The 12557-nt window shown below is 41.3% G+C and overlaps 2 protein-coding genes and 1 long non-coding RNA gene across 3 annotated transcripts in view; all 3 read right to left on the reverse strand.

Moving 5' to 3' along the window:
• Positions 1-3180: 3180 nt before the first annotated feature.
• LOC117464087 (uncharacterized) lies at positions 3181-7830 on the reverse strand. The gene is made up of 2 exons (XR_004553999.2): positions 4377-7830; positions 3181-4283 (listed from the first exon to the last, which is right to left on the reverse strand). It is a non-coding gene; the product is annotated as an uncharacterized lncRNA (long non-coding RNA).
• A 1844-nt stretch (positions 7831-9674) lies between these two features.
• On the reverse strand, positions 9675-12152 carry LOC117464078 (coxsackievirus and adenovirus receptor homolog). The gene is made up of 2 exons (XM_034106605.1): positions 11989-12152; positions 9675-10126 (listed from the first exon to the last, which is right to left on the reverse strand). The coding sequence occupies exons 1-2, from the start codon at positions 12056-12058 to the stop codon at positions 9690-9692; spliced, it is 507 nt and encodes a 168-aa protein (XP_033962496.1). The 5' UTR covers positions 12059-12152; the 3' UTR covers positions 9675-9689.
• A 275-nt stretch (positions 12153-12427) lies between these two features.
• LOC117463979 (Fc receptor-like A) overlaps positions 12428-12557 on the reverse strand; it is a 3565-nt gene continuing 3435 nt past the window's right edge. The window contains exon 4 of the mRNA XM_071206620.1: positions 12428-12537. Coding sequence (XP_071062721.1) covers positions 12428-12537 — 110 coding nt within the window. The remainder of the gene's footprint in view (positions 12538-12557) is intronic.

The following is a 12557-nucleotide window of genomic DNA, read 5'->3' on the forward strand; positions in this document are numbered from 1 at the left end:
TATATTTACACCATAACGGTGCACAGCTGATAGAAAAGGACTGTAGTTTTTAAAGATATTACTGATTTTCTTTGAATATAAGAATCTAAATACTGAGTTGAGAGAATAGTCAGGGGATTTGGGTGATGGGAGACACATCTATGGAATCACAATTTCAATAGCTTACTATTAAATGAAGGATAGCCTATGCCTTTCTGTCTGTGATGTTTTACAAATCAGATATTAATGTGAAGAAGTAAAACAAGAGAAATAGTATAGCAATATCCTGTAAAATTATGTAAAAACATGAATAAAACTACACTTCTTCAGATGTTATACATAAGTGTCTATACTAATAATACAAAGTTATTATTAGTATGCTGTGTGTACCTTGTGTGCACCGCCTAGTGGTTAAAGCATGTTATTGAATTATTTTTGTTGCATAATCTTATTTGATCAAAACATATTAAGAGTACATACTTTCATAGGGGGAAAGTAGAAGGTCAATGATAGAAATATAGAATATAAAAAGTCAAGAAGATACTAAGTGATCTCTACAATAAAACAGTTTAGTGCTGGATGTTCAAAGATATTAATAGGAGGATGTGCAAAACAGAAAAACGAATTAACCTTTATTAACACATTAAAAAATACTTTAGGTTAAGGTCTTCTTTTAAACAAGAAAAAAGCTCTGGGGGTATCTATCTACAGATGAATATTAGGCCTGACAAAGTACTTAACGTCTAACATATTGCTTTCCTGCAATGTTAACTATGTTGAAACACTTATTTTAAATGATATTATACACATTAATTATACTCTTATGTATGTAGATAGAATAAGAAATGTGCAGAATATGACAGTTTAATGGTGGAGGTATACAGTACACACATATTGATAGATGTCTGTTGAGGAACCTGCGACCCAAGTTGTGTATAAGATCAATACACCTTAGAAAACCTTGAAATCTTGAAAGGGATGTGCAAAATAGCCATTATACAGTTTTTAATTAACTATTAGTAGAGAATAACGAGTAATGAATATACTTTATAAAGATCTGCAGATAAATGTTTAGTCTTCTCAAGCACCAACTATCAAATATCTCTCCTGATTGTTGGCACTTGACAATCACCTTCCCTGAATTGTATTCAGGTGTAACTAAAGTCTGCTTTAAGGGTTGTTTATATTCCACATCATTAATCAGAATCTGCAAAGTAACTAAACTAAATGTAGTGGAGTAAAAATACCAGGTTAACCTCTGAATTGTAGTGGAGTAGAATAACAAAGTAACAATGAGCTGTCGTGTGGGTATATATTAATGCTGCCCATTATGGATACAAGCGATTTTCACCCATTTAGTAATTACATGTTTTAAATGTGTACACACCAATGTGTTTCCTATCGCCTAAACCTCCAGGGCTGTACACAGTTTAATACTGTCAACTTCTACATTTGGGAAAAACGTCTTTTAAAACTACAATTCCCAGTAGAGACGTGCCATAGAGAACATGTTGCGAAACACAATAGCCAGCATGTGTAGTTCTGGGGGGCGTTCGAGTCCAGTTTTGAATAGTCTGCCGTGGTTTCGTTCCATTTCAAAGAGCTTGACGCTCGGCGTAACCTTGGCGCAACATCACGGGGTTTGTCAACGGGACTGTAGTCCCAAACGATAGCTGGGGATTATGGGTAGTGTAGTGTCTTGGGCCATCCTAAATCTCGAAATGTCCCGTCTGTTTCTGGTGACTTTATTTACGGCTAAGATGCCCAAGATTATAGAATTAAACGAATAAATAAAAACAAGGATAATTGTGTGCTATTGTTGAGTAAATAACAGTGTGTTATTTAGAAAAGAATATCAAATTAGAAGGAAGAGATTTTAAAAAATACAGATTTCAGTATTTTGAATCTCTAAACCCCATTTCTTTTCCTCAAAGACGACAAAAAAAGTCCGACATGATACTTTATTTAAAATAAAAACAAATAAATAAAAAGATAAAACACTGGCATGTAATACGTTAGAATAAATAGAATGGTTTTGAATAATAGATGAGAGTAAATCTACTTCACTTTACAGCCCCGCCCACTTTTGGGGAAACCAGCGCTGTCATTTGAACGGCGATCAAGCCTGAAGCCACAGAGCTCTTCTGATACCGTCCTTTCTTCTTAGAGGAAGTTAGAAACACGTAACTCTTGATTTGTTTTAATGTTTGAGGTGCAATAAACGACACAGCAGATTTTTGGCATGTTAAAACTATTATGTTCTGCCTCGCTCATGAGAGTAACAGCTGGCGAAATTACAGCCTCGCCTACTGATTTTAATTTAACCATATATCGAGCCCGATTGTCGATTTCAAAGGTGTGCTCTAAAATGATATTTATAAATGACTATTATCATCATTATAAGCAAGACAATAAATGGCAAAGATATGTAGAAAATAAACGTATTTGAGAAACGTTCATAAGGAACGTAACCTGGGAGAAAACATGTTTCTAGAAGATATGTAGAAAATAAACATATTTGAGATACGTTCATAACAAACGTAACGTGGGGGAAAATATGCTTCTAGAAGATATGTAGAAAATAAACGTAATTGAGAATGCAGTTTAGTTCTGTGGGAACGTAATTTTTAGGAGACAGGGTTGGCTCTGCTGATGACGCAGTGCTGTGCATCAGATATACATGGACACTGAATATTAATATTCTATAATACTGCATTAAGATACTTTAAGTATTTACTGATAACATGTTCCACTTGAGTAACATTTCTACTGCAGGACTTTCTCTTGATGGAGTTCTTTCAGCCTGTAGTATTTATACTTTCACTGAAGGGCTGAGTTCTCCCCCCCCCCTCTGTTTCTGGATACATCGAGGCTTCCTGGTTTCTCCAGTTTCCTCTCTGCCGCTGAGCTGAAGCTGTGAGCGAGAAGGAGAGAGAGAGGAGAGAGGAGAGAGGAGAGAGGAGAGAGGAGAGAGGAGAGGAGAGAGAGGAGAGAGGAGAGAGGAGAGGAGAGAGGAGAGAGGAGAGAGGAGAGAGGAGAGAGCAGCTGGAGCTGCTCTCAGGACGTCTCACGACTTCACCCCTTCAGCCGAACTCTGACATCGTCGATCCAGAAGAAGAGGCACGAGTATTTAACTTCTTCTCAGCCATCAAAACCGTTTCAGTACAAATACAAATACAAAAGATACTCTTAAGTACAACGTTAAAAAGATATTAGAAATATTGTATTTTTTATTCATCTGCTGACTTTTACAGAACAAACAATACAAACACACATTTTAAGAAAAAACAATATCAACGATATTCAAAAGAAATACAAATGAACACAACTTTATTGATATAACATTGAAACATCTCTTTAACGTTCATAGTTTTACCATTTATTCAGAAGAATAGTTTGTAATACAAAATAAAATCTTTCTTTGAACTCGTTTCAGACGTTATTTGGGATCCTCTGCTTTCCCCCGGAACGAAAGGACCGTAAAAAGAGAAGAGATTCCTCTCGGTGCTTTTTATACATAATGTAAATGTTAATCAAATGGAACAAATGACTGCAGTTCTCAAGTGACTCAGTGACTGACGGTTATATGGAAACACAACGTCTCTCCTCGTGACAGAAACCCCGGGAGTTCACCGCCATCAGTCATTTCCTGTTTGAGAGTCACGTTGGGTTTCATGAGCTTTTAAGGCTCCTTAGCAGAACTCTGCTTCAGCACCGTCTGAGGCACTTCTGTGAACATCCCACAGCGTTTCAGAGTGAAGTCTTGAGCTTTGTCCTCCTCCATCCAGCTGGCGTTAGCTTCACACATCCTGAGTCCTGAGTCCTGAGTCCTGAGTCCTGCACAGGAAGCACAGACAGAGTGACTGTTGGGCAGTCTGTGAAGTCATTCATCAAAGCAAAGAGGCGTGTCTCCTTCAGAGCGTGCTCTCTGAGTAGAGTTAAGGATCTGTGCTCCGGAGCGCGAGAGGGGGGGGAGCTGCATCGTGGCAGAGGGTCTTCGTCTGGGGAACAATGTGCGTTCCCTGCCAACAACACGCAGCTGCTCTCAACGTGGAGCTGAGGTCCGTCTTCGCTCAGGCCAACAACACGCTGGGTCTCTGAGCAGGACATCGCCTCTGGACTTCTGTCACATGACTCTTCACCACAGAACCACAGAACCACAGAACCACGTCCCAGACTTCTTCTCTTTATGTTAGTGACGTCTTCATTCCTCAGCTTTGTTTGTTTGTGTGTTTGTTTGTGTGTAGCCTTTATTGAACCAGGTGAAGCCCCTTGAGGTCAGAAGATCTCTTCTTCAGGGTGACCTGCAGGACATCAGCTACACATGTAACATCGAAACAACAGAACAACAATAAGGACAACAACAACATAATGTACAGTTTACTAACTCTACTCACAGTGACAGGTACCATGAGTATCAGACAGCATGTCACCCAGCGAGTTCCAGAGTGACGCAGGGGAACCAGAGTGCTCAGTGAACAGCTTTGCAGACGGTTCCAAGTCAGTGGAGCTGCTCATCTGGGGCTAATCTTTAGTTTCTGAGTCAGGACGCTCTGCACACGGTGTACAAATGATAGCACACATCAATACCCTGTATTCTGGATCATCAGTGAGAGCAGGATGACCTCTCCGTTACACAACGTTACAGAGAGCGAAGTCAAAGGTCAATCCCTATCAGTGTGTCCGAAGAGAGGACACTGAACTCAGTCATGATAACAACGAACATGCTGAGATTAGATATTCAAAGAGTTTGACATTGGGAGAGTTCATTTCTCCTCGATTGGATGTAGAGTTTGGCTCTTATGAATATTCCTTTCTGAAAGTAAGCAGAATTCAGCATTATCTGTCTCTTCCTGACAAGCTAGCACGACATCGCCGGGCCGATGGCTCTGAGTGTCACTGCTGATGTGAGCGTGCTTTCAGAATCAGGTTTATCACCAGGTCGGATGACACGTACGAGGCATCTCACCTGGTGTTGTTGTGCGTACATACAAATAAAACACAAATGAAAAACACAGATAGAAACTCTTTGAAGAAACTGTAGTAACATTTAAACATATATTACAAAATATAGTAAAATATAGCAGTATTTACTAGGGCTGTGCATCTTCACTGGTCTCACGATTCGATTCGATTACGATTATCCTGTCAACGATTCGATTCAATTCGATATCCCGATGCATCACGATTCATACCAATGCGTTGCATCCTCAATGTTCTATATTACTGCACATGGCTTATTTTTCATCAATGCATACATGCAGTCAATACATATGAACTCTCTTTTTATTATTTAGAAAGTGCTTCAGAAATCAATTACATAAATGTCTTGACATTAATTTATAAACCAAAATAAATGAATTGTATAGGTCTAGCCTCCGTGTGTGAAGTTGTTCCATCCTCAAAAACAAAAAGCTAATGCTTCTGCAGTCGAGCTGCAGCTTCTAGCCGCGGCCTGCTGTTAGGAAAGGACACTGAAGGTCCTGAATGTGGCATCACACACAGGACTTGAGTCTGAACACAGCAGACAACAGGAGTATTTACAACAGCATATACAAACTAAAATAGTGCATGTGGGTGCACACTTACATTCTCTGTCTTACTGTTACATAAATCCCATGAATGAAAGATAAAGTTAGCTTCATTATATCTCAGTGATTAAGTGAATAATAAAGTTTCTTTCGGGTCACTGTCAGCATGTCACTCATTATTTTCAGGGAGGGGGCGGGGCTTGGAGGAACGGAGAGGAGACGGTGATCGCGGAAGCTTTTTTCCTCCTGCCTTCACAAACTTTACACACGTATATATCATCTGAAAATTGCTAGAGGACATTCATACTCTGCAATCCAAGACTTAATTAAATCCACCAAAAACCTGACATGATTGTAACGCGATTATTTTTGAAAAACATAAATCCCTCCCTGTGTCTCTGAGCCGCAGCGACACGGAGTGATTCAGAGCGGGTCCTTCTGCTGTGGGTTCTGGACTGGTGTTCTTGTGTTGGTGGATAAAGTAGACTGCTCCGTGTTCGGTGTTGCTGTGCCGCTGTCACGTCTGTTCCCTGATCTCTGCGTCATCGACCGATTTGAAATTAAAGTGACAGAACAAACGTTATAGTAAAGCCGCGGCCGGAAAATCAGGAAGCAACGTTACTACTCTATAACCGATTATCTTCCGTCACTGCATCGAGACCGAATCGTCCACGTCCGCATCGCAATGCATCGTAGAAACGATTATTTTCAACACCCCTAGTATTTACATAGAATTGGAATAAAATATGTGCAGGAATGAAAAACAAAATATTCAAAGTCAAGTCAACTTTATTGTCAATCTTTCAGTTTGTGTGTACGGAGAGATCGAAATACCGTTTCCCACAATCCAGAGGAATACAAAATAAAAATGTATAAAAATGTGTATAAAATATGTAGACAGGGCCGGTTTCTGGTAGGGCACCAGATCTGGGGAGGCGCTGCGCTGGCAGCTCTGGGAAGGAACAGCTTTTTGACCGTTGGCGCTCATCCTGATGTTCGGCCTCGATGTAACAACATTCATAATGAAGTCAAAGTAACACCCTTTTCACCCCGGCTACACGTTTCATCTGCCCCGTACGATGGCTGGCTTATCTGGCGCCCGCAGCTCACTGCCAACGTGGGCGTGGGATCGAGCGAGAGAGATAAATGCAATTTATGTAAACAAATATTTCCAAGGCACTCTTTATAATGATTGGGGTAAACAGGTTTGAAATCATTCCAATGTGTACTAGAGGACAGAAAACCAGACTGTTTAAAACCTGAGAGATAAAAAAATATGCAGAAATAAATGTTAACTATGTAAAATAAGATATGAATGAAGAACAGAAATAAAATAAGCTACTTGTATTTGTTATTGGCTATGGTAGGTTACTGGTTATGTTCACATACTGATCTTATCACCAGGTCGGATGACACGTACGAGGCATCTCACCTGGTGTTGTTGTGCGTACATACAAATAAAACACAAATGAAAAACACAGATAGAAACTCTTTGAAGAAACTGTAGTAACATTTAAACATATATTACAAAATATAGTAAAATATAGCAGTATTTACATAGAATTGGAATAAAAATATGTGCAGGAATGAAAAACAAAATATTCAAGTCAACTTTATTGTCAATCTTTCAGTTTGTGTGTACGGAGAGATCGAAATACCGTTTCCCACAATCCAGAGGAATACAAAATACAAATGTATATAAAAATGTGTATTAAATATGTATACCTATAAATACACAATCAACAGACACATTTACATAAGCACACATGAAGACATGAATAAAAGCCAGGGCTCGAAATTAATCCCGAATTCTACTTTGTATTGTCCCGGATATAACCAGCAGTGTCCCAAATTTAAATTTGTATCGTCGCCCCCCCAATTATGCAGAATACATATAATTTGATACTTTTTTGTCACTTAATCATCACACCATAGACTCTGGTCCACCATGTAAGTTTAAAATACTTATTCTTTTAAACATATGAATATTAGTCTGATCTGTTGCCTCTCCGAGAGTAGAAGGGAAGAGAGTTGTTTTAAGACATGTCAACATTGAAGAATTCTGATTTGTATTTTTCAATTCAATACGGTATGGCTGTATGGTCTCTGTGTTTTATGATGGGAACCCTCTATCTGGCAATAAAAGTGGTATGAATGATAATAAAAAAACAGAAGTTCCATAACAGTTTAATAAATGTATCTGTTTTCAGTTCTAATTACAAGTTATCCTCACAAGTCAGTAGTACTATAGGAATATAAATTGATCTTCTCTCTTCATTCATGAATGTCAATCATCTTGCTCTCACCCACCCCCCCCCCCCCCCCCAGGCACAAAAACAACTGGAACATTACTCTCTTAACATGACACATTATTCTCATACCAGAGTTGATTGACAAACTACAATTACCTTGCGACACCCTTTCTAATCGTCAGCCAATCTGACTGACGTTCTTGACCAAAAAAAAGTAAAACACTAAAAAAAGATGAAAAGCTAAATGCCTTACGTTTTTGCAGCTAAAGATTCTAGCCTGCTCACTGACTGGCTGACAAAGAAAACACAAAGATGATAGGCTACGCCTCTTATTCTAATCAACTGTATTTCACATCATTTTCACAAACTTCAAAAGAACATACGCATTTTAGGACGTTTGTATGCATTGTAAGGCACACTTCAGTTGCTAGCGTTAGTTAGCACTAGCGTTAGTTAGCACTAGCGTTAGTTAGCACTAGCGTTAGTTAGCACTAGCGTTAGTTAGCGCTAGCTAACGCTAGCGCTAGCTAACATTGGCACTTAAGACAACTAATTGACCACAGTGGAAGACGATGCATCATGACCAGGACTTGGGATGTTTTCGTTTCGGGAGTCGGCAGAATTGGGGCTTGCAACAGGGGGCTGTTTATTCAACCACCTCAGCATTTCTTTCTTCTGTTTATAACTGTCATGACCGTTGCATTGGCGCGAGTCTAGCAGCAGTCAGCAGCAAAGTGGATGACGTAGAATGCATTCTATGATTTGACAGCCCAATGACTTCGCAAATAACACCCATTTTGAAGTTTACTTTAAATTTTTTTTCACAGTCCCGAAATAGTCCCAGACAAAATAGATTCGTGTCCCAGTAGGAATTGTTATGGTCCCCGGGACATCGGGACATCGTTAATTGCGAGCCCTGATAAAAGCACCGATGATTGCGTGCGTCGTGTGTTTCCACCCTCATCTCGTGTTGTGGGTAAACCCCGCAGACTGTTTGCTGTAAACGAGACGTTCAGGGTCATCGAGCAGCTCTGTGAGCGTTTATAAGAAAATCCATGAAATGTTCCTAAATAAATCACACAGACACTGGAAATCCTTCATCGTGGTTTAATCACACTGTAGATATTATTCTAGTATTTGTTGTCCTGTTGTTTATTTGTTTATGTATCTCTCTGGAAACGGATCTGAGTGCAACTCCATGGCGCAGAGTGTGTTGTTCAAGGGCGAGAGGATTCAGGATATTTACTTTAGTCGTGTCTCGTGATTATTCCATCTTTACAGTGAACACTCAACCCCGTGTTTTATCAGAAGCACTTTAGTTCTGCTTTCTGTGTCAGTGAATCCAAACTGATCCGGCTATATTAAGAACTGTCAGGCGGTGCTTTCAAGGACACTGTTGGGAAAGTCCTGAACGTATCTTCCAACATGAGAGCAACACGATAACAAAGGTGTCCCAACTGTAGCTGTGAACATGACAGGATGTCTGATTACCTAGAAGAGCATCAGGACTGTTTGAGGCAGATGATTAGCCGCTTTCACACCAAGTACTTTGCCGTACTTAGTTCCCGGTACTGAGTTCCCGGTACTTAGTTCCCGGTACTTAGTTCCCGGTACTTAGTTCCCGGTACTTAGTTCCCGGTAATTAGTTCCCGGTAATTAGTTCCCGGTACTTAGTTCCCGGTAATTAGTTCCCGGTAATTAGTTCCCGGTACTTAGTTCCCGGTAATTAGTTCCCGGTACTTAGTTCCCGGTACTTAGTTCCCGGTACTTAGTTCCCGGTAATTAGTTCCCGGTAATTAGTTCCCGGTACTTAGTTCCCGGTACTTAGTTCCCGGTACTTAGTTCCCGGTAATTAGTTCCCGGTACTTAGTTCCCGGTACTTAGTTCCCGGTACTTAGTTCCCGGTACTTAGGTCCCCCCGAACTCTTTAGTTTCCTGGAACTAAAGAGTAGATCGCGTTCACACTGGAATAAGTCCCTGAGGGCGGATTACGCATCTTTAACCCAATGGAGGAACTCTTCAGGAGGAACACAGACTCACCTTCAGAGACGACCAGATGGACGGAGTGCAGCAGTTCTGTTGGCATGTTGGAAGTTGTAACCCGACACTGGTACGTTCCCGTGTCGCTGACGGTGACCTTCTTCAGGACAACAGAAACGTCTCCGTTCTTCATCTCTGGATCCTTCAGCTCAACACGACCTCGATAACGTGGATCCTGGTAGTTTTCATCCGCCCTTTTATTCCTGAAGAAGAAGACGTTAACATCCTCCAGCTCAGGTCTTTTCCACACCAACTTTGTGACATTAGCATCGGTGAGACTGTTGCACGGAAGAGTGACGTCTTCTCCAGGCTTTGCCTCTAAATCTACAGAAAAACAGAAAGTCAAAAGTCAGCATCATTTCTTTAACGGTGATCAGCTCAACCTGCACATTTCTACTTCCTGTTTGAAACAGCTCCTAAACTTTAAAGTCTGATATACTTCACATACTTTGTTCTTTAAAAGGAGCCCCTGCTGACCCAGCCCCTACTGACCAAGCCCCTGCTGACCAAGCCCCTGCTGACCGAGCCCCTCCTGACCCAGCCCCTACTGACTGAGCCCCTACTGACCGAGCCCCTGCTGACCGAGCCCCTACTGACTGAGCCCCTGCTGACCGAGCCCCTGCTGACCGAGCCCCTACTGACCGAGCCCCTGCTGACCCAGCCCCTACTGACCCAGCACCTCCTGACCCAGCCCCTACTGACCCAGCCCCTACTGACCGAGCCCCTCCTGACCCAGCCCCTACTGACCCAGCCCCTACTGACCGAGCCCCTGCTGACCAAGTCCCTCCGGGCGGCTGCACGTCGGTGTCACAGCAGAGCATCAGAGCTCTGCTGGAGGAGGGCTCTATTTAGAAATGAGAAGACTCTTGGCCTCCATTGGCTGGAGCGAGCAGGGAGTCAGTTTGTATTCGTTCAGTTTCAGCCAATCACAACTCTCCGTCTCAAATGGCATCAGCAGTGTTTTGGAGGGGCGCCGTTTCCTCTCGCAGAAAATAAAAGATTCAGGTTCTCGGGTTTCAACCAAACAAACAGCTCTTTACAAAAACTCCTCGCTTTGAACAATAAATAATAAACTTCATAAAAAGTTTAAGGAACAATAAAACAGAAAGTGGTTATGGAACAATTCCAGCTGCAAAGAGTTTCTGTTCAGGCGGAGGGATCTAGCTTCCACCAAGAAAAATAGTGCCAAACGAAACTCTGCTTTCTGTTTAGATATTAGTTCATATCATAAATACTGTGACTAACTCACACACATCATTATAATGAAACTATGTACATTTGAATAAGCTCTAAAATGAAATACTTGTTATTATATATATACCCAACAGTATACAAAACAGCAGTACAGTGTTTTGTATACTTGTAAATACATATTTTGTATCAAAATGGTTGTACTATATATTACTAATTAGTAATATATAGTACAACCATTTTGATAACAAATGTGTTTTTACCTCTGGACATGACATAACATGCAATGCACAGAGGTGTAAAGCAACTCAGTACATTTACTCAAATGCAGTACTTAAGTACAATTTAGAGGTACTAGTACTTTACTTGAGTATGTCCATGTTCTGCTACTGTGTACTTCTACTCCTCTACAGTTCAGAGGTACATGGTGTACTTCTACTCCACTACATGTATTTAATACCTTTAGTTACTTCACAGATGTGGATGAATGATGTCCACCAGCTACCCTGCAGTCTACAAAGTCATTAGTATATTAGTACATGAGTACTGCAGTATACAAAGGCATTATAGTATATTAGTACATGAGTACTGCAGTAGCCTATACAAAGGCATTATAGTATATTAGTACATGAGTACTGCAGTATACAAAGGCATTATAGTATATTAGTACATGAGTACTGCAGTAGCCTATACAAAGGCATTATAGTATATTAGTACATGAGTACTGCAGTATACAAAGTCATTATATAGTATATTAGTACATGAGTATATATATTACTCAAGTACACGATCTGAGTACATGACACAGCTGAGTCCTGGCGCACACACTCACCCCCAACACACACCCGCACACACACGCGCGCACGCACACACACACACGCGCACACACACGCGCGCACACACACACACACGCACACACACACACACACACACACACACCACACACACACACACACACACACACACACACACACACACACACACACACACCTCACCTCCAGCAGCCACAGAGCCAATAATCCACAGGAACATGAAGACATGTTGGGCAGGTGTTCGAGTCCCCATGGCGCAGCGAGTGAGTGTGCACGCGTTTCCTTGTTAGCGGCAGCTAGAGGGAGAGCAGGGCGGGAGAGAAGGGAGGTCACGTGTGTCGTTTATCAAACGCTACTTCCGCACTAATGTAGCTCCGCTAACTGCGTCATGGAGTTTAAAGAGATCCGCGTTAAGAACTGTGGAGTAACCTTTATATATACAGTCTATGGGAGTAACCTTTATATATACAGTCTATGGGAGTAACCTTTATATATACAGTCTATGGGAGTAACCTTATATATACAGTCTATGGGAGTAACCTTATATATACAGTCTATGGGAGTAACCTTTATATATACAGGTCTATGGGAGTAACCAACGGGCCACGCGGGGGCTCTGCTCTCAGTCCGTGAGGCGGACTGACTCGTCGCTCCGCTGAGGAACTGAAGAGCAGCTGGACTCCTGAACCCCCCCTCTGCTCACATGCGCCCCCATACTGAACGATATGCCCCCTCTCCATACACAAGGGGGA

This window comes from Pseudochaenichthys georgianus, chromosome 18 (genome assembly GCF_902827115.2).
Source record: "Pseudochaenichthys georgianus chromosome 18, fPseGeo1.2, whole genome shotgun sequence".
NCBI lineage: Eukaryota > Metazoa > Chordata > Actinopteri > Perciformes > Channichthyidae > Pseudochaenichthys > Pseudochaenichthys georgianus.

What these genes read in the sequence shown, in the direction of transcription:
- LOC117464078 (XM_034106605.1), bottom strand. Translation starts at nt 12,058, where the DNA reads ATGGGGACTCGAACACCTGCCCAACATGTCTTCATGTTCCTGTGGATT. An exon ending in TGGCTCTGTGGCTGCTGGAG is followed by an intron (nt 10,127 to 11,988) that starts GTGAGGTGTGTG and finishes GTTTTTCTGTAG; the next exon opens with ATTTAGAGGCAAAGCCTGGA.